Genomic DNA, 20246 nt, shown 5'->3' with positions numbered 1-20246 from the left:
GTAGTGGTAGCAAAACAGTAGCACCTTCTTTTCTGCAACAGACCACGGCTGAGCTTTTAAGCCTCTTGTGTTTTTCTTTCTTCTTGTTGCTGAATTTGATGTTTGGGGACCAGGACCTCTGTTATCAAGGCCTGATGGCTGACCCTGGTTATCCTCTGTCATGGTTGGAGAGCCACTTCCAGAGTTCGGAAGGTTTACACCATTGTTTGCATCTTCCCGCCTGGCGTATGAACGGGTTGAAGGGCCCTTTTTATCCTGGGTGCCGACCTGCCAGTATGTGTTTTTATTTTCTTTCATATGTTGTTTTGATTTCCCCATTGTCCACGGCTTTTTATTTCTTATTCAAAGCTGCCCTTTACTGCTAAAGGGGGTGCCCCCGTCTGCAAACTGAGGGACGTGCTGGATGGCTTGAGGAGATAGCACACCATTTCTTTGAATATTTAGTCAGGGTTTACTTCCAATGAAGTGTCCTCATATCAGAATTTCTGACAAACCCCTGTACAGAGAGACCTTAGGCACTCGAGGATAGTGTCTAGTAGGCATTCAGTTAGTGTGTGTTCTCATATGTTGCACTAAATGTGCTTTTCGAGAAACAGACTTTCCGCATTTTTCACAAGAATATGGCTTTTCACCAGTGTGAGTTCTTATATGTCTTTTTAAAGCTGATTTTTGAGAAAACGAACTTCCACATTGTTCACAAGAATATGGCTTTTCGTTAGTGTGTGTTCTCATATGTTGCATTAAATGTGCTTTTCGAGAAAACGAATTCCCACATTGTTCACAAGAATATGGCTTTTCGTTAGTGTGTGTTTTCATATGTTGCACTAAATGTGCTTTTCGAGAAAACAAATTCCCACATTGTTCACAAGAATATGGCTTTTCGTTAGTGTGTGTTCTCATATGTTGCACTAAATATGCTTTTCGAGAAAACGAATTCCCACATTGTTCACAAGAATATGGCTTTTCGTTAGTGTGTGTTCTCATATGTTGCACTAAATGTGCTTTTCGAGAAAACGAATTCCCACATTGTTCACAAGAATATGGCTTTTCACCAGTGTGGAGTCGAAGATGGCTCACTAAATTTGATTGAAAAGAAAAAGAATATCCACATTGTTCACAAGTATATGGCTTTTCGTTAGTGTGTGTTCTCATATGTTGCACTAAATATGCTTTTCGAGAAAACGAATTCCCACATTGTTCACAAGAATATGGCTTTTCGTTAGTGTGTGTTCTCATATGTTGCACTAAATGTGCTTTTCGAGAAAACGAATTCCCACATTGTTCACAAGAATATGGCTTTTCAGTGTGGAGTCGAAGATCGCTCACTAAATTTGATTGAAAAGAAAAAGAATATCCACATTGTTGACAGGAATATGGCTTTTCACCTGTGTGAGTTCCAATATGCATCTCAAGGTCATATTTTTGAGAAAATGAACTTCCACATTGTTCACAAAAATATGGCTTTTCACCAGTGTGACTTCTTACATGTTTCACAAGACTTTGTTCATGAGAACTTGAATATTCACATTGTGCACAGGAATATGTTTTCTTCCTAGTGTGAGCTTTCATATGCCTTGCAAGCTTTTCCTTCTCATGAAAAACATAGCTACACACTTCACAAGAATATGAGGCTTCCTCGACGTGGTTTTTCTTGTGTTGTATTAGATTTCCTTTCTGAGAAAAAATAGATCCACATATTGTACAAGAATAATGGTTTTTTCTTGAGTGGATTATCATTTGTGGCACTAGATGCCGTTTTTGAGAAGAAGTCTGTTCACACATCAAACAAAAATATGGTTTATATTCACCGTGTGCTTGCATGTTTCAGTAATTATCTTTTGAAACAAGAATACCAAGATGTTTATGACAGATTATTCAGTTTTTTCTGAAGATTTTATAAAACTTAGAATGTAGAGTACTTTTGCAACATATATTTGTTTATATTTCACACACAAGCATATGGTTCTCTCTGTAGAAAATGTTAACGAAAATTCAAATCCAACACAGGCGATCAAGCAGGAATATCTGCAATGAAAAAATAATTAGTTGTTTATAGTTTATTTAATTTTAACCGATGAATATCTTTTATATTGATACAATCATAACTATGACGAATATCTTTTATATTGATATAATCATAACTACGTTACGAGATTCATAATTACATTATGAGATTAGCGTTTCTTTTGCTCAACCTTTTAAAGATACTTACTAAGAGATTTCGCTTTTATATTGATTCAAGTCTAAATACGGTTAATATCTTTCATTTATACAATCATGAATACGATGAATAGCTTTTATTTATCCAATCATCACTATGATGGATATCTTATATTGATGCAATTATAATTACGAGGAATATCTTTTATATTGATACAATCATAATTATGATGGATATCTTTTATATTGATACAATCATAATTATGATGAATATCTTTTATATTGATACAATCATAATTATGATGAATATCTTTTATATTGATACAATCATAATTATGATGAATATCTTTTATATTGATACAATCATAATAATGATGAATATCTTTTATATTGATACAATCATAACTATGATGAATATCTTTTATATTGATACAATCATAATTATGATGAATATCTTTTATATTGATACAATCATAATTATGATGAATATCTTTTATATTGATACAATCATAACTATGATGAATATCCTTTATATTGATGCAATCATAACCATGATGACTATCTTTAATATTGATGCAATCATAACTATGATAAATATCTTTAATATTGAGACGATCATAACTTTGATGAATATCTTTAATATTGATACAATCATAACTATGATTAATATCTTTAATATTTATACAATCATAACTATGATTAATATCTTTAATATTTATACAATCATAACTATGATTAATATCTTTAATATTTATACAATCATAACTATGATTAATATCTTTAATATTGATACACTCATAACTATGATTAATATCTTTCATATTGATACAATAATAATTATGATTAATATCTTTTATATTGATACAATTATAATTATGATTAATATCTTTTATATTGATACAATAATAACTATATGTTTTATATTGATACAATCATAACTATGATGAATATCTTTTATATTGATACAATCATAACTATGATGAATATCTTTTATATTGATACAATCATAACTATGATGAATATCTTTTATATTGATACAATCATAACTATGACGAATATCTTTTATATTGATACAATCATAACTATGATGAATATCTTTTATATTGATACAATCATAACTATGACGAATATCTTTTATATTGATACAATCATAACTACATTACGAGATTCATAACTACATTACGAGATTAGCGTGTCGTTTGCTCAACTTTTTAAAGATACTCACTAAGCGATTTCGCTTTTATATTGATACAAGCATAAATACGATGAATATCTTTCATTTATAGAATCATGAATACGATGAATAGCTTTAATTTATACAATCATTACTATGATGAATATCTTATATTGATGCAATTATAATTACGAGGAATATCTTTTATATTGATACAACTGTAACTATGATGAATATCTTTTTTATTGATACAATCATAACTTTGATGAATATCTTTTATATTGATACAATCATAACTATGTACAGTGCATATCTCGGTTGTTTTCGTCATAATTGGAAACATTTAAAAATTTACATCAGCTAGAAACGAATATCTCTACTGCTTTGTGGATGCTTTAAGTAAAGACAAAGTTATGATTGTATCAATATAAAAGATGTATTCCGACAAAACAACCTTTCAAATCAACGTATTTCAAATACAAACATATTTACGTACCTACAAATCATGCCGCAATTAGTATAAATTCCAAAAATTATGGCAAATTAATCTATAGAACATAATAAAAAAATGTAGTGCTTGTGTAGATTAGCAATTGTTTAAAACCAACTCCTTTCATGTGAAAACATTATGTACTTATGCGACACGTCGACATTCGCATAAGTTCTTAAATTTACGCATAATAATCCAGTAAATATGATAGATTTATTTTAAAAAATCATCTACAATTACGTTCTGTTTAAAAGGGGTAAGCATTTAATTTACGTCGATGTAAGTCAAGCGAGACAAACAACTTTTTCATGCTGAATTGGTCTCATAACTCTTTCACATTAAAACATGAAAACACGAAAAATTCAAGAAATTTTATTTCACTTGAAACTATTTTTAATTAATTTCTGTAAAAAGATTTCTTCTTGTTCTTCAGTATTTTAGATTTTTACGGTATTTTGTTAGAAAAAAAAACCTTTACAAAACTTCTGTTGGAACGTCTGCAGTTTATGACTACAGTTGCTTAAATAATAGTTCTGTATTTACAACAGTTGTTACCTTCTCCTTTTCCAAAATTACGAATTATGTTTTTTGAAGCATTCCGAAGTTTCTTCAAAAAAAAAAAGAAAGGAAACGTTAACTTTTGGATTTTTTAATTTCGACAGGGGATTACTACATATTAAGATACAAGATGAAATTATTTGAAATTCATGAACTTGTTCGTTACAAAAAAAAAACAACTTGGCTTCCTTTTCAGATTTTGACCGTGTAAATATAAACCTATTATTTAAAAATTTCTTATTCTTTGACATTTTAATATTGTAAATATCGAATTCTATACAACATACTCGTAAAAAAAATGTTTTTCTTTAATTCAAATAACTATAACATTTCTTTAATTTAAATAATAAAATGATTATATATTACAGTAAAACATATTTAGGAATTTAGCACAGAAATCTACAAACGAAAAATGGGTCTAAAATCCAAATATATGAAAACTAACACATTTCAACTGAAAACATTTTTGCGTACCGAAGAATCATGTCGAAATTAGTATAAATTCAAAAAATAATGGCAAATTAATCCATAGAAAATAATTACAAGAAAATATAGAGTGTTTACTGTTTGTGTAGATTAGTGATCGTTTTAAACCAACACATTTCAGGTGAAAACATTATGTAATTACGCATCATGTCGAACTTAGCATGAGTGCTAAAATTTACGTATAATGATATAATAAATGTGCTAGTTGTATTTTTAACAAGAAAAATCATCCACAATAACGTTCTGTTTATAAAGACTAGACTCTTAATTTCAATCAATGTTAGTCAAGCGAGATAAGCCAGTTTCTCATACTGAATTTGTCTTCCATATGAAAACATACGATAAAACGCAATAATTCGATAAATTCTATTTTACTTGAATTTTTTTTTTTTTACTGGATCATTTTTTCGTAATTTTTTGAATTTAGACATGACAGGTAAGTACATAATTATGTTTCCATTAATTTCCGTTAATTTATAAAATCACTAATCTATATAAGAAACAGGTGTTTTTAGTGGAATTCTGGAAAAAAAATATACCAGAAATGGTAAATTGACATTTTTTTTATTCAAAATTGATGGCAACTATTATAATTATTTGTGCCATCAACAAATGTGTATTCTGGTTTATAGAAAACAATTTATCATTAGAGAAAGTTTCATTTTGTAAATTTTATTTCACAATAAAAGAAATCCTATTTTTTTCATAACTGGATCCGAAATACAAAAAAAATATTTCAAAGTTTTTTGACAACTTAAGTTATGTTTTGTACAAACAAAGTGCGTTTTCTTTTAAAATTTTATTCAATATCTTAGGACTTGACTTTACTAATCATCTTGGACAGACCTGGAAAACTAATATCTATCTTTTAAAGAATTTTTACAATAAATTTATTTAACTTCAAAATTTAGCTGAATTGTTAGCTCGCCATGAAAACATTTTTCATAACTTTTTTTAACGTGTACAAATATTTTGTTCCCTTTTGGAAATTAAGTTTAATCCTTAATCTTTTAAATACAATTAAAAAGTAGTCGGGAACCTAAAAATAAAGAAGAAAAATATGATGAATCGGCTTTCTTTTTTTTTTACATTTTCACCCCAAACAAGGCACATTGCAACTGTTGTAGGGGGGCTACTATCAGGGGCATAGGCAGCAGGGGTACTGTGTAGGGAGTTGGCAGCAAGATGTCGGTTCATGTTAGACTTGAACTTCTGCATGACAGTACAGTCGGGGAAGCAGGGACCCGGCAGGGAATTCTAAAGTCTAGCTGTCCTGTGGAAAAAAACTCCTGGAGTAGAAGGCTCTCTTACATCTAGGGATCTCTACTGTGAAGGGGTGGGGTTTAGCTGCTTGTCTGGTTTGTCGGGGTATTCACGTCGAAGGGGCACAAGTGCTTGCAGTTCGTCAGAGCATTCACCGTTAAAGTACTTGTAGAAAAGCCAGAGGGATGCAACATTTCGTCGATGGGACAGAGGCTGAAGCTTGGATGACAGTTCAAGATCTACCAGGTTGGCAACTCTCTTTTGAAGCTTGTCAAGGAGCGAGAGACTAGTAGCAGAAACACCAGCCCAAATATGACAACAATACTCCATGCATGGGCGAATGGTGGCCTTATAGAGGTACAGGATACTTTCATGCGTTAGTATCTTTCTAGCACGGTAGAGAGAACCTACCTTCTTCGCAGCGGTCCTGACGATACTCTCGATGTAATTGTTTGAACTCATGTTTCCTGAGAGCGTAAGGCCGAGGAGTTTAAAGGATGTACTTTCAGATAAAGAGTCATTGGCCATTGCTATTAGTGGTAGAGAAGGTTTTTATGAACATTATTTTACAGTCGAAACTTTAAAACATAAGGTTCTTCTTTATAAAATCTACATTCGAAATATAGACTGAAACGATAAGTCGAGATAAAAGAAGAGTAAATAGGAATGCCTTTCGACAAACTATTTTTTACTGCGACAAATGCATATTGCTTCGTTTCTAATACGAAGTTCCCGTCGACGATACTCCATTTCGGAAGCATCGAGTTTTTTCGGCTAAATTTCGTAAATATAGACTTTTTAAAAAAGCTATTTGCCTTTAAAAACATGCCAATAAAATGCTAAATTTACAAAAAAAAAAAAAAAAAGAAAGAAAAAAAAGTCGCTGCTTCCAAAATGAGGAATCAAATTGTTAGAATGTTGAATTAGAAACGGGAGCACCTCACAGCACCTCTAAAAAATGTTAATTTTTTTTTTTTAAATTTATTTTGGATAATCTGGTACATTAGTGACCATTCGGTAATAATCTGTTGAAAAAATAATAATAAGCAGACTAGAAAATTTTTTTTTTTTTTTTTTTTTAAATACCACCACTTCCATATATTGCAGATTAAAAAACAAACAAAACAAACCCTAATCCGTTGGAACTTCTGCAGTTTAGGAATCGCGTTTTTTTCAATAAGACTTTCATGTTAAATTCAAATGTGTAGTATTTATTGTTAGATGAAAGTACACGTGTTGTTTCTGAGTGATTTTTTAATAACTTTATTTCAATTTACAAATCGTTTCGCAGTGTTTTTCATTAACGGCACAATTATTATTAAATCAATGTTTTCATAATAGAATTTTTGGTATTGTACAGTTTAGTCAAGACATCCAAAAATGAAAATATCGAATAAAGGTTATATTGTACGAATCCGTTCTGGACTGAAGATCTCAGGAAAAAAAAGTTTATTTAATTTGATCGAGTATTTTTATTTTTTATTTTTTATTTTTTTATTTTTTTTTACAGCGGAAAAACACGTTTTTATGAGAGCGTGTTGAATTCAGCAATTTTGAAATTTGCTGAACACGCCACGGGGAGATAACTCCATGTAAAGTGCCGACACTCCCTCCCCATCTTTAATTCTCGCTTTTCTTCCTAAAAATCAAACCTTTTGCTCAGTATCATAACAAATTGTTTTTTTGCTGTAAAAAAAAAAAAAAAAAAAAAAAAACTAAAAAAAAGAAATACTTGATGAAATTAAGTGACATTTCTTTTCGGAGAATTTCGTTCCATAACGGATACGTGCAATATAACCGTTTTCGATATTTTCATTTTTTTAATGTCTTGACTAAACTGTACAAATACCGATTTTTCCCGGATTAAAAATTCAATTTTTTTTTTCTTTCTTTTACACCTTATAGTACTACCGTATTCCATATAATATATTTCTGAATTCATTGTTTTTTCATACGACGGCGCGATTACATTCTGTTAAAATACTATATTTTTCTTCAGTATATGCAGAATACAGACCGTCATATTTTCGTTGGGATTTTTGAAAATCCGGCAGTCTTGCAGTTAAGTCCCGGCTAAGTTCGAAAACTCTTGAAGGGTCACATCAGTATTTTACACCGTCAAATCATGTATCTTACGAATTATTAGCTTTAAAATAAAAATTATTAAAGTTAAAAAAAAAAATAAATAAATAAAAAGTACTTGTACAGTTTAGTCAAGACATTAAAAAATGAAAATATCGAAAAAAGTTTAAATTGTATGTATCCGTTATGGAACGAAGTTCTAAAAAAAAATTCACTTAATTTCATCAAGTAGGTTATTTTTTACAGCGAAAAAACAATTTGTTATGATACCAAGCAAAATGTTTTACTTTTTAGGAAGAAAAGCTAGTATTAAAGATGGGAAGGGGTGTCAGCGCTTTAACTGGAGATATCTCCCTTTGGCGTTTTATAAAATTCAAACAAAATCTTTTTTTTTAATCCAAGATGGCCGCCTTCAACGCGTTCTCATAAAAACGTGATTTTCCGCTGTAAAAAAAAAAAAAAAAAAAAAAAAAAAAAGAATACTTGATGAAATTAAGTGAAATCTTTTTTCGGAGAACTTCGTTCTGTAACGGATACATATAATTTAAACTTTTTTCGGTATTTTCATTTTTTAATGTCTTGTACAAGGACCTAAAAATATGTAATTAATATAAAAAAATATTTTCATATTGGAAGTAAGCATTTGAGTAAACGAACAAAATATACATTTTTTAAATATATGTTTATAACTATTTATTTAACAGAAAATATAAACATTTTTTTAGAAAGTCTGTATCATTGTCTTAACAGAAAAACGAACAAAATAAAATGTGAAGTAATGAACCACGTAACAAAATATAAATTTATATAAAATAAAACAACTTTAAAAATTAAACATTTCTTAAAGTGGTGTCTTATCTTTAATAATTCGTCGAAATTATATTAATTATATATTTTATATTAATTACATATTTTTTATTTTATTTTAAAACTAATAATTCGTGATTTGACGGTGTAAAATACTGATGTGACCCTTCTAGAGTTGTCGAACTTTGCCGACACTTAAATGCAAGACTACTGGATTTTCAAGTTAAATTCAATTTTCACAGTATATTGTTAAGCAAAAAAATAACACAAATTAAACTTTTCTGTTGGAACTTCTGCAGTTTACGAACCGTTTTCTTCTTTTTTTTAATAGGAGTTTCAGGTTAAATTCAAATTTATAGTATTTATTGTTAGTTTATGTTCCAAATAGATAAATGGAGTCCCCTACCTCTTCTGGTTGGGTTTCTAAATAATAACGTTATTATTTCAATTTACAATTGAACAAATTGTTTCGTAGTATTTTTCTCAAGTTATATAACTTGAAAATCATTTTCAAATGTTTACATAAATAGCATTTTTCAGTAATGCCGTATTTTACATAAGATATTCGTGAATTCATTGTTTTTCATACGACGCCGCCATCAATTCTTAAAAACAAAATGCAGCAAAGTGAGGTCATGAAATGTTTGAGACAAAAAAAAAAAAAAAAAAAAAAAAACCGCGCGTTATTTCAAATGTTTATCTCTTTCTTATTAGTACGTTTTTTTTTTTTTTTTTTTGTCAGAACTGTTTTAAAGGAAAATGAAATTATGGATACAAAAAAAATTATCTTGCATGTTATTTATGTGCTGAAATAATAAATTATTGCTTAGAAACTTATCATTTAACATGGAGAGTGAGTTGTAAAAATTCTGTACTTTCACCTAACAATTTAATAAAAGCGATATTGTAAAACTTGAATTTCTTGATGAAATAATTCTAAAAATGCTATGAAGTTCAGTTTATCGAATTCCCTTATAAACAAATTTTGTCGCAAAGAGAACGACAATATTAGTAAAAAAAATGTTCCTTCCTTTTCTTTTTAAAAGTAATTTATAAGTAAATAAAGAACGTATTATAATCTTTAAAATCCATAATCCAACAAAATGGTCAATTGCTTTTTAACGCACAAACAACTCCCCCCCCCATTTATTAATATTGGAGGATTGTCAATATAACTCATTGTGTTCTTTATTTACTTTTTTAAAATCCAACATTGAAGTTTTCTGTAAAAATTCCTGCTCATTGACAGTCTAAGTGTGTCAACTATCTTGCTTGCTAGAACCTCGACGATGACGTCGTTTTTCAGCTGAAAGGCCATCTCTTACGATGGTTGTGTTCTTTTTACCTACCTGGATAGTTTTTTTTTTGTGTGTGTGTGTGTGTGTATGTGTGTGTGTGAGAGAGAGAGAGAACATGTTTTAAAGCGTCTATTTAATTTAAAACACAAGTAATGACGAGTTGGTAAGTTAGAACGACAAGATAGCCGACATTCAAACATTCAACTGGTTTTTGTTGTTTATTAAATTTTATATGAAACTACAGAATATTATTTTATGTTCCCGCTCAATATGTTAAGCATGGGTTTCTAAATAATAGCGTTACTATTTCAGCACGGTCCGTATTTTGTATAAGCACCAAAAAGTTAAATTATGTAATCTGAAAGGAGAAAAAGGTTTGTTAAATTAATGTTTGTTCAATTCTGGGTCCATTTATAAAACAAATAAATTTTTGGTGCTAATGCAGAGAGTGATCCGCGCTATTCTTTAAATCGTATTTCCATGTTTAATTAAAGTTTTATAGTATATGTTTTTTTTTATTATTCAATTGTAAGGTTAAAGTACAGAATATGTACAAAACACCCTCCCCTTCCCATGTTAAGAATGGCTTTTTAAATAATAACGTTATTATGTCAGCACGGATCATTCTCTGCATGAGTACCAAATTTTTAGTTCCCAAAGAAAATTAAAAGTAAGATATTTTTTTAGATAGTAAATTGCTTTCTATAAATTCCCGTACACAATTTTTGAGGAACCGATTTAAAATATTGAACGTTAAAATGACTTCACAGTCGACATTCCTTTAAAGTGGAAAACTATACATTTTACCATTTCAATTTCTTTACCGTTTAAATTTCTGGTGCTAGTGCACTTACTGATCTGAGCTATTTTTTTTTTTAAATCTGGGAAGTCTCGATAATCGCTTAAATCATAAAAATAAAACAAATTACAAACATTTATACTTGTCGGCCATGTTGTTTTCGTTTGAACTCTGCAATTCGACATTTTATTTTTGGAACAAATGAAACTTTAAAATACGTCTCCTTGTTATATATTTGTTCTTTTTTAAGCTTTTTTTTTGTTGTCTTCTCAGCTAAATACCTATATATTTTTATAAACTTATATACATATATATATACACACACACATATATATATAAAATGTTTTGAATTGTTATTAATATATATATATATATAATATATATATATATATATATTAATAACAATTCCAAACATTATTTAATCCGAATCTTTTTTTACATTGCCTTTTGCTTACTATATGAAACTACAGAATATTATTTAATGTTCCCGCTAACCCTGTTAAGCATGGGTTTCTAAATAATAACATTACTATTTCAGCACGGTCCGTATTAGCGCCAAAAAGTTAAATTGTAATTTAATTTGAAAAAAGAAAAAGGTTTGTTAAAATAATGTTTGTTCAATTCCGGATCCATTTATAAAACAAATGGATTTTGGAGGTACCGATTTAAAATATTGAACATTAAAATGACTTCACTTGATCCGGTAAAGAGGAAATCGAGATGTCCATAGGAATAAAAAAATACACTGACGTAAAATGCATTGCATTGTTAAAAGTAATAAAATATCGAAAAACAATCTTACCTTTCGTTGTAAACAATTGAATACGAAAAAAAGGCAATAAAAAATTGGATGATTTCTTTTGTTTGTGTTCAAAATTGAAAATTTGGTCCGTTTGTAAGGATTTCTTTACAAAATTAATACAATTTCAATTTCGTATGTCCAATTCATTAAGAAATCCAAGAATGAATGAATATTGAAAAAGTTAAGAATTAAAAACTCAAAACACGATTGAAACGTGGATTTGAAAAATAGATGAACAAAAATGAAAGTTTAAAATGAAAATATATGAAGATTAAAAGATAAAAGATAAAACGTTATAATAAAACGTTTTCAGTTTTTAAATTTCAGTTAATTACGCGTTAGAAAAATTTTTCCTATCAACGTATTGTTCATTCATGAGACTAAAATAATTAAAAATGAGAAAAAGAATAAAACTAAGATATCTTTGTTCTGCGTGACTTATATGCTTACAGCCAAGAACAATTTTTATAAATATTTAAATGAATATATATTATGCAAATATATATTATGTAAATATATATGTATTTCAATTAAAGTAGTGTATATATATATATATATATATATATATATATATATATATACACTACTTATATATATATAAATATATATATAATTTAAATATATATAATTTAAATATATATAATTTAAATATATATATATATATATGTGTGTGTGTATATCTTAAAAAATATATTATATGTTAAAATATATAGTTATTATATATTCAGATATATTGCATATATATATATATATATTCAGATATATTACACACATACACACACGCATATATATATATATAATTATTTTTTTAATGTATATTTCTAATAAAAAATCTATGTTTTTATTGCAATTTCACTCGAAAATAGGCAGAATGCCACTTTGATAAAGGGGGCAACTATTTCGTACATAATTTCTAGGAGTACTATGTAGGGGGATGAGCAGCAAGATGTATGTTTATATTACATTTGAACTTCTGGATGTCAGTAAAGTCAGGGAAACAGAAATCCGGAAGTCCATTCCAAAGTCTTTTACATTTTTTACAGCTACGGATTTCTAATGCGTAGGGGTGGAATTTTGCTGTGTGTAGGTTTTGTCTGGGGTGGGTACGTCGAAGGGGTATAAGGGCTTGTAGTTCGTCGGAGCACCTTCCATTAAAGTACTTGTGAAACAGGCAGGAGATGCAAGATTTCGTCAGTGCGACAGCGACTCTCTTTTGGACTCTGTTTGGAGTGGAGACAAGTAGCAGATGCACCAGCCGAAATGTGGCGAATGGTGGCGTTGTAAATGCACACGATACTCTTAGGCGTAAGTAACTTTATAGCACGGTGGTTAAGCCCATCTTCTTTTCAGCAGCCTTGGCAATGAACTCAATGTATCTGTTCCAACTCATGTTCCTCCTGAACGTAAAGCCGATGAATTTGAAAGAATTATTTTCAGGTAATGTATCATTAGTCATGTCTATTAGTGGTTGAGAATGTTTCTTGTAATTATTAAAGACAAGGAGCTTAGTCTTGACATTATTGAATGTGACCATCCATTTTGCCCCCTTTTTTCCTTTGATGGGTGTTCATTCCTTTTCCTCTCGTGTCTGTTATAGAGCGTGGTATCGTCAGCAAATATACCCATCTCAGAGACAATTCCACCAGGATCATTTATGAATATTAAAAATAATAAAGATCCGATAATCGATCCTTGAGGTACACCCGCATTTATATCAAATTGTCGATGGCAACATGGATTCTTCTTTTATTTAAAAAGAATTTAATTATGTTAAGATATCAAGATGAGCACAGTAGTCCGACGAATAATAATAAAAATAATCAACCCTCATCTCAAAAATTCAGAAACGTCAAAATAACTTACATTTTCTCTTTCATGTGCCCAGTCTCAGGAGATATTTCTCTGAACATGTGAGGGCTCCTCGTCCGTGGAATACGTTACCATGGGGCTGCTTCCTTGTAGACTAAAACATAGTCTTCTTCAAATCAAATGTCAACAAGTACTCTAACCTATTTAACACGCTGGTTAGAGTGTTCGCTAATGGACTGAGAGCCTGAAATTCACTCCTCGGTCGAATCATACTTAAAACAGAGAAAGTGGAGTGATCCTTGGTGTAGTTGCCAGCAGCCTTAGAGATTTGAAAATAAAATCGAGTGTGAGGGATAATTTACTCGATCCAAAATATTTTTACTCGTCCGACTTTATATGTTTGTTTCAGTCAATAATAGTAAATAATGTGACAACAATTCAAGAAATTACCGTGTGAATAATCTAACAAGAAAATATTTGTTTAACTCTTGGAAATTAACTATTTTATTACTACAAACATTTCAGTAAATATTCAACAAAACCTTAAAATACAACACCAGTTTGTTTATATAGCATCATTCATATTATTGTTCCATAGAAATAAGAATCATTTCTTCGGATGCTTGGCGGAACGATGCGTTTTTTCCTCTTTCAAATATTCGTCTTTATTTTTGTAAGCATGAAGTGTATGTGGGTGTAGCGTCGAAGAATTTGTTTTCCAAATGAATTTCAAAATCAGAGAGGTAAATGAAGGCGACATTTTGACTACACGCTGAATGTGTAAATTTAACCGCTTGTTGGCCTTTAGCGTCACCACTTTTTTTTTAATACGAGGGTCGTAAAATAAATTAGGTTTTACCGTTTATTTTTTTTTTAAGAAATTTTATCGACTGGCGGGCGAGTGATTTACGACTTTCCGTTGTCCCACGAAATTTTCAATCGACTGTGGCGACCGGTTATGTAAAATCTCAAAGGCTGGTTGGCAGTTAAAGGGGGAAAATATAGCTAAACGATAAAACCATCATTCGATTGTGTTTTGCAAGTCACTCGCTATTAACATAGCGACCTTCTTTATGTAACGATTGATTGATAACCTTGGACAATCATCTGTTGCCTTTTCTAAGAGCAACGCAACATTTCTAGACTCAATCATACATTATCGTAAACCTTGTCTATAGGTGATTCACATGGACATATTTTAGTTTCTGGCATGTTCTTCAGATAATTTACAAAGATATCTGCTGTATTTTACGAGACGGTCTAGTGTATGTGAGTTCGATCTGTTTTAAAAGATCGCTTCCTAATTCTACACAAATGTTTGGTTTTGTCTGTTCAGCTAAGTATTTTCTTTCTCTACATATGTTTGATCAGCTGTTAGTGAACGTTAAAATGCCCGTGTTTAGATGGTTCATTTAGTTCGCAGGCACCATCTTTCAGAATCTCAGCTTCGACGGAGTTTTTCCAGTCCATTTTTCCTCGTTGTCAATAAAGCCCAATAAATAATAAAGGTGAAAGATGTATGGTCCGCTTTTGCCTTTTCTCTAATTATACTTGTAGCAGCTGACATACATATGACCATGATTAGGTGTGTCAGAATTTTTTGGGAATGTTTGACACACTTAAGACAAAACTGCGAATAAGTTTTGTGTAAATTTACCTGTAAAGTTAAAAGTTTAAAACCTTTTTTTTTTAAACACGTTGATTTTTTTTTAAGTGGAACCTCATAATTTGAAAATACTGTTCAGTAAATATTGGATACTTACAATATTTTTTTCTATTTCATTCAATGTTTTTTTGTTTTTGTTTTTTTTTAGATATTGACAAAAAATCATTGCATTAAGAAGAAATAAAATATTTAAAATCAAAATCTCATATATTTCTTTAAAATAAAAAAAAGGAAAAATTTGTCGGGGGAGGTGTTTATAAAAGTAAACTTACTTATGAGTGAAATGTGATTATTTTTCAAGTACGGTGACCCATATGACTTACTTTGTTGTTAACAGCAAACATATCAATAATGCAAAGGGAAGATCAGACCCATGTCAGAAATAATTACTTAGGCCTCCGTATTTGTCAACTGGAAGAAAGGGGAACAAATCCGCTCTGTGAACATCTGAGATTAGAATTTAAAACCGCGGTCTTTTCTTATGCTTACTTAAAAGGAATTCTTCTATTTAAAAAGTGCATGGAATATAAAATAAAAATATGGACAAATTCTTATAAAGAAAGAATGGAAGAAACCATTGACAGGATTTACGATAATGTATGATTGAGTCTAGGAATGTTGCGTTGCTCTTAGAAAAGGCAGCGGGTGATTTTCCAAGGTTATCCATCAATGGTTACATAAAGAAGGTTTTTATTACATGGAGGTCACCACTTATCAAGGCCCAGGAGCCACTCGCAGATGAGGGTTATTGCATGTACAGTAATCAATGAGATAGTATCGTAGTAATCATTAGTATTGGATATTTGATAGAGTGTCTTACGTAAAAGAGCGGTTTGTAAGAAATGTGTTTATGTTAGACTTGAAGACATCCAATTTGTAGCCAGATATGAAACAAGCAAACAGAAGAAAGTTCAACAGTCGTGCACTTCTAAGAAAGAAGCTCTGCTCACGGAATCTACGTTTGGATTTAGACACAGATAAGGAGTGGGGAAAATTAATGACAGTAGTTTCAGCTAGACGGTTGTTTTCGTGAAAGATTGGCGAGGGGGGACGAGAGATTGGAGCTTAGACGAACACTTGCCATGGAAATAAGGATAAAACAAAGGCAGGCCCCCAACGTCTCTTCTGTGGGAGAGAGGCTGCAGGGAGAGAAGAAGAGAAACGGACATCCCCCACTAAACCACGAAGTCATTTTGTACTCTGTCAAGGCAGGATTGGCCGCTTTTAGCAGCTGCTGTCCAGATGTGACAGCAGTACTCCATCCTTGTGCGTACTTGGCTTTTATACAGATAGAGAATTACATCAGTAGTGAGATATCTATTGGAGCGGTAGAATGATCCCACCATTTTCCAAGCGTCGTTCGCAGCATACCTAGTGTATGTGTTCCATTACAATCAATAGTTACATAAACAATGTTGTCGATCAATATTTACAGAAAGAAGTTCGCTATGTTAATAGCGAATTGCATGCAAAGCAGAATCGAATGATGGTTTTATCGTTTAGCTATAGTTTTTCCCCTATTATTATCAACTACACCAAGGCATAGTGGAGGGACGCTACTCTTTTTCCAAGGAGCACTCCATTACTCTGTCTTTAGTATGATTCGACCGAGGAGTGAATTCCAGGCTCTCAGTCCATTAGCGAACACTCTAACCAGCGTGTTATATATGTTAGAGTACTTGGTGACATTTGATTTTAAGAAGACTATGTTTTAGTCTACAAGGAAGCAGTCCCATGGCAACGTGTTGGAAAACACCGGGAGTTTTTTTTTAAGTTAGTCATCTCTGTTTTAGTAAAGCATAACTTATGTTAAATTGTGTGTATGAAGATATTGAATAGGTTTAACACTAATATATTTATGTAAATTTTATATGAAAATCATTTGAAAGCGATTAATATAAATCAGTGTTAATTTTTGCATAGAAGTAATTTTTAAATTCGGTTTGTATTGAGGATTATGTAAAAAAGATGAAAAGACTTCTGTTTAAACTTTTGTGATAAAAAAGATTTGGATTTTGACGACCATTATTGTCAAAGTGTTACAGCCAATTTATTGAAACCAATCGAACTGGAGATATTAAATAATGGACGAATACTTAACATAATCAAATTCTTCTTTAGTAAAAGAAGAATCCATGTTGCCCTCGATGGTCGCACATCAAAACAATCTGATATAAATGCGGGTGTACCTCAGGGATCGATTATCGGATCTTTATTATTCCTAATATTCATAAATGACCCCTGATGAAATTGTCTCTGAGATGGGTATATTTGCTGACGACACCACGCTCTTTAACAGACACGAGGGGAAAACGAATGAACACCTATCAAAGGCAAAACGGGACCAAAATGGATGGTCACATTCAATACTGTCAAGACTAAGCTCCTTGTCTTTAATAATTACAAGAAACATTCTCAACCACTAATAGACATGACTACATTATCTGAAAATACTTCTTTCAAACTCATCGGTTTAACGTTCAGGAGGAACATGAGTTGGAACAGATGCATTGAGTGCATTTCCAAGGCTGCTGCAAAGAAGATGGGCCTAACCACCATGCTATAAAGTTACTTACGCCTGAGAGTATCGTGTGCCTTTACAACGCCACCATTCGCCCATGTATATAGTATTGTTACCATGTATGTAGTATTGTTGTCATGTATGTAGTATTGTTGTCATGTATGTAGTATTGTTGCTATGTATGTAGTATTGTTGCCATGTATATAGTATTGTTGCCATGTATATAGTATTGTTGCCATATTTGGGCTGGTGAATCTGCTACTTATCTCCACTTCAAAAAGGGTCCAAAAGAGAGTCGAGAACTTAATATATCCCGCACTATCCGTTAGGCTTAAACTGCTGTCCCACTGACGAAATGTTGCATCCTCTGCCTGTTTCACAAGTAATTTAATTGAAAGTGCTCCGACGAACTACAAGCCCTTGTATCCCTTCGAGGTACACACCCCAGACAAACCATACAAACAGCAAAATTCCACCCCTATGCATTAGAAATCCGTAGATGTAAAAAATGTAAAGACTTTGGAATTGCCTTCCGGATTTCTGTTTCCCTGACTGTACTGACATGCCGAAGTTCAAATGTAATATAAACATACATCTTGCTGCTCAGCTCCCTACATAGTACCCCTAGAAATTATGTACCAAATAGTTGCTCCCTTTATCAAAGTGGCATTCTGCCTATTTAGTCCAGTCAAATTGTGGCTGAACCTCAAACAAATTGCTAACAAATGTTTTTAAATTGCATTGTGGGCAAGAATATCTCCTCTTTCAGATAAAAAAAAGTTTACCAAAATTGACCTTGCGGAAAGAGGTCAACGACCGCCATCTTTAAAGGGTCCCCCCGATTCTAGTTTCCCTCTCTCAACTCAATTATTGTAAGTATATCTTCAAAAATTACAAATGTACCAATGTAAAATTTTATAAATCAACAGTTTTCATGAAGTTGAATATAATTATAAACTCATTGGTTTGGTTTTATTTGATTTTGGTTTACGGCATATCAACCCTTTTAGATTATTTGATACTAGTCCAGTCAATCTAGCTGTTTTTTTTTTTTTTTTTGTCTCAACCTAAAATAAATTGCTAACAGAGGTTTTTAAATTGCATTTTGGGCAGGAATAACTCCTCTTTCAGATAAAAAAAAGTTTATTAAAATTAACCTCGGAGAAAGGGAACAACGGACGCCATCTTTAAAGGGTCCCTCCGATTCTAGTTTCCCTCTCTCAACTCAATTATTGTAAGGATATCTTCAAAAATAACAAATATATCAATGTGAAATTGGATAAACCAACAGTTTCTCCATGAAGTTGAATATAATTATAAACTCATAGGTTTGGTTTTATTTGATTTTGGTTTACGGCATATCAACCCTTTTAGATTATTTGATACTAGTCCAGTCAATCTAGCTGTTTTTTTGTCTCAACCTCATATAAATTGCGAACAGAGGTTTTTAAATTGCATTGTGGGCAGGAATAACTACTTTTTCAGATTAAAAAAAAAGTTTATTAAAATTAACCTCGGAGAAAGGAGTCAACGGACGCCATCTTTAAAGGGTCCCTCCGATTCTAGTCTCAATTACTGTAAGTATTCTTTTTTTATTAGCCGCACCTGCTTGCAGTCCCTTGCCGAAAACAAGCAATAAAATATTTTAATATTCGGGTGGTCATAAACCTGGCGCCTATAGGCTGTGGTACTGGTCAAGTCTGAGCAGACTCTCTCTCCCATCCCCGTTCTCCTATCCCCGTAACTCCCAAAATACACTTTTCATATAGTATTTTGAATTTCCAAAGAAAGGAGGCTTCATAAATTACTGTCTGCTGCCCTTCCCAAGCATTTTAGTAAGTTAAAATATTCATTAATTATTTTGTTGTGATTTTTCTCAGGAATATGTTTGCAGGCAAAGACAATGATTTGAAACTTGCATCGATAGGTCAAGCGATAATGCAGGATGTTAGACCTCGAGTTCTACTTGCACCTTTACAGTTTGGTTTAGCCGTAGAAATGCATAACCAATTTGGATCGAGGTTCCTGATTGACACTCTGAATAAGCATAGTTTCTCTTCATCCTACTCGGAAGTCCAGAAATTCGAAAGAAGTGCAGCTCTTGTTCATGGGACTGAAATTCTGTTCCCCGTTGAAACTGAATTTGTGCAGTTCGTAGCTGATAATGTGGACCATAATGTAAGGAGTATTGATGGATTCAACACATTCCATTGTATGGGCATCATAGCATCTGTTACCCCCGGGAAAGTTAAAGCAAAACCAATTCCAAGGATTCAGGTATTTTCAGAAGAGATAATAAAGGTTGGAAGGATCAAAATAAAGTTTCTAGAT

The 20246-nt window shown here is 31.4% G+C and overlaps 1 protein-coding gene across 1 annotated transcript; it reads right to left on the bottom strand.

Annotated features, from left to right (window-relative positions):
- Nucleotides 1-376: 376 nt before the first annotated feature.
- Nucleotides 377-12319, bottom strand: LOC145271233 (uncharacterized). The gene is made up of 2 exons (XM_080126788.1): nucleotides 11920-12319; nucleotides 377-2025 (listed from the first exon to the last, which is right to left on the bottom strand). The coding sequence occupies exon 2, from the start codon at nucleotides 1819-1821 to the stop codon at nucleotides 544-546; it is 1278 nt and encodes a 425-aa protein (XP_079982914.1). The 5' UTR covers nucleotides 1822-2025; nucleotides 11920-12319; the 3' UTR covers nucleotides 377-543.
- Nucleotides 12320-20246: the final 7927 nt, after the last annotated feature.

Source organism: Euprymna scolopes, chromosome 46, assembly GCF_053919585.1.
Source record: "Euprymna scolopes isolate OS-2025 chromosome 46, ASM5391958v1, whole genome shotgun sequence".
Taxonomy (NCBI): Eukaryota; Metazoa; Mollusca; class Cephalopoda; order Sepiida; family Sepiolidae; genus Euprymna; species Euprymna scolopes.
Note: the sequence above shows the minus strand (reverse complement) of the source record. Positions and strands in the feature narration are given on the sequence as shown.

What these genes read in the sequence shown, in the direction of transcription:
- LOC145271233 (XM_080126788.1), bottom strand. Translation starts at nt 1,821, where the DNA reads ATGCAAGCACACGGTGAATATAAACCATATTTTTGTTTGATGTGTGAA.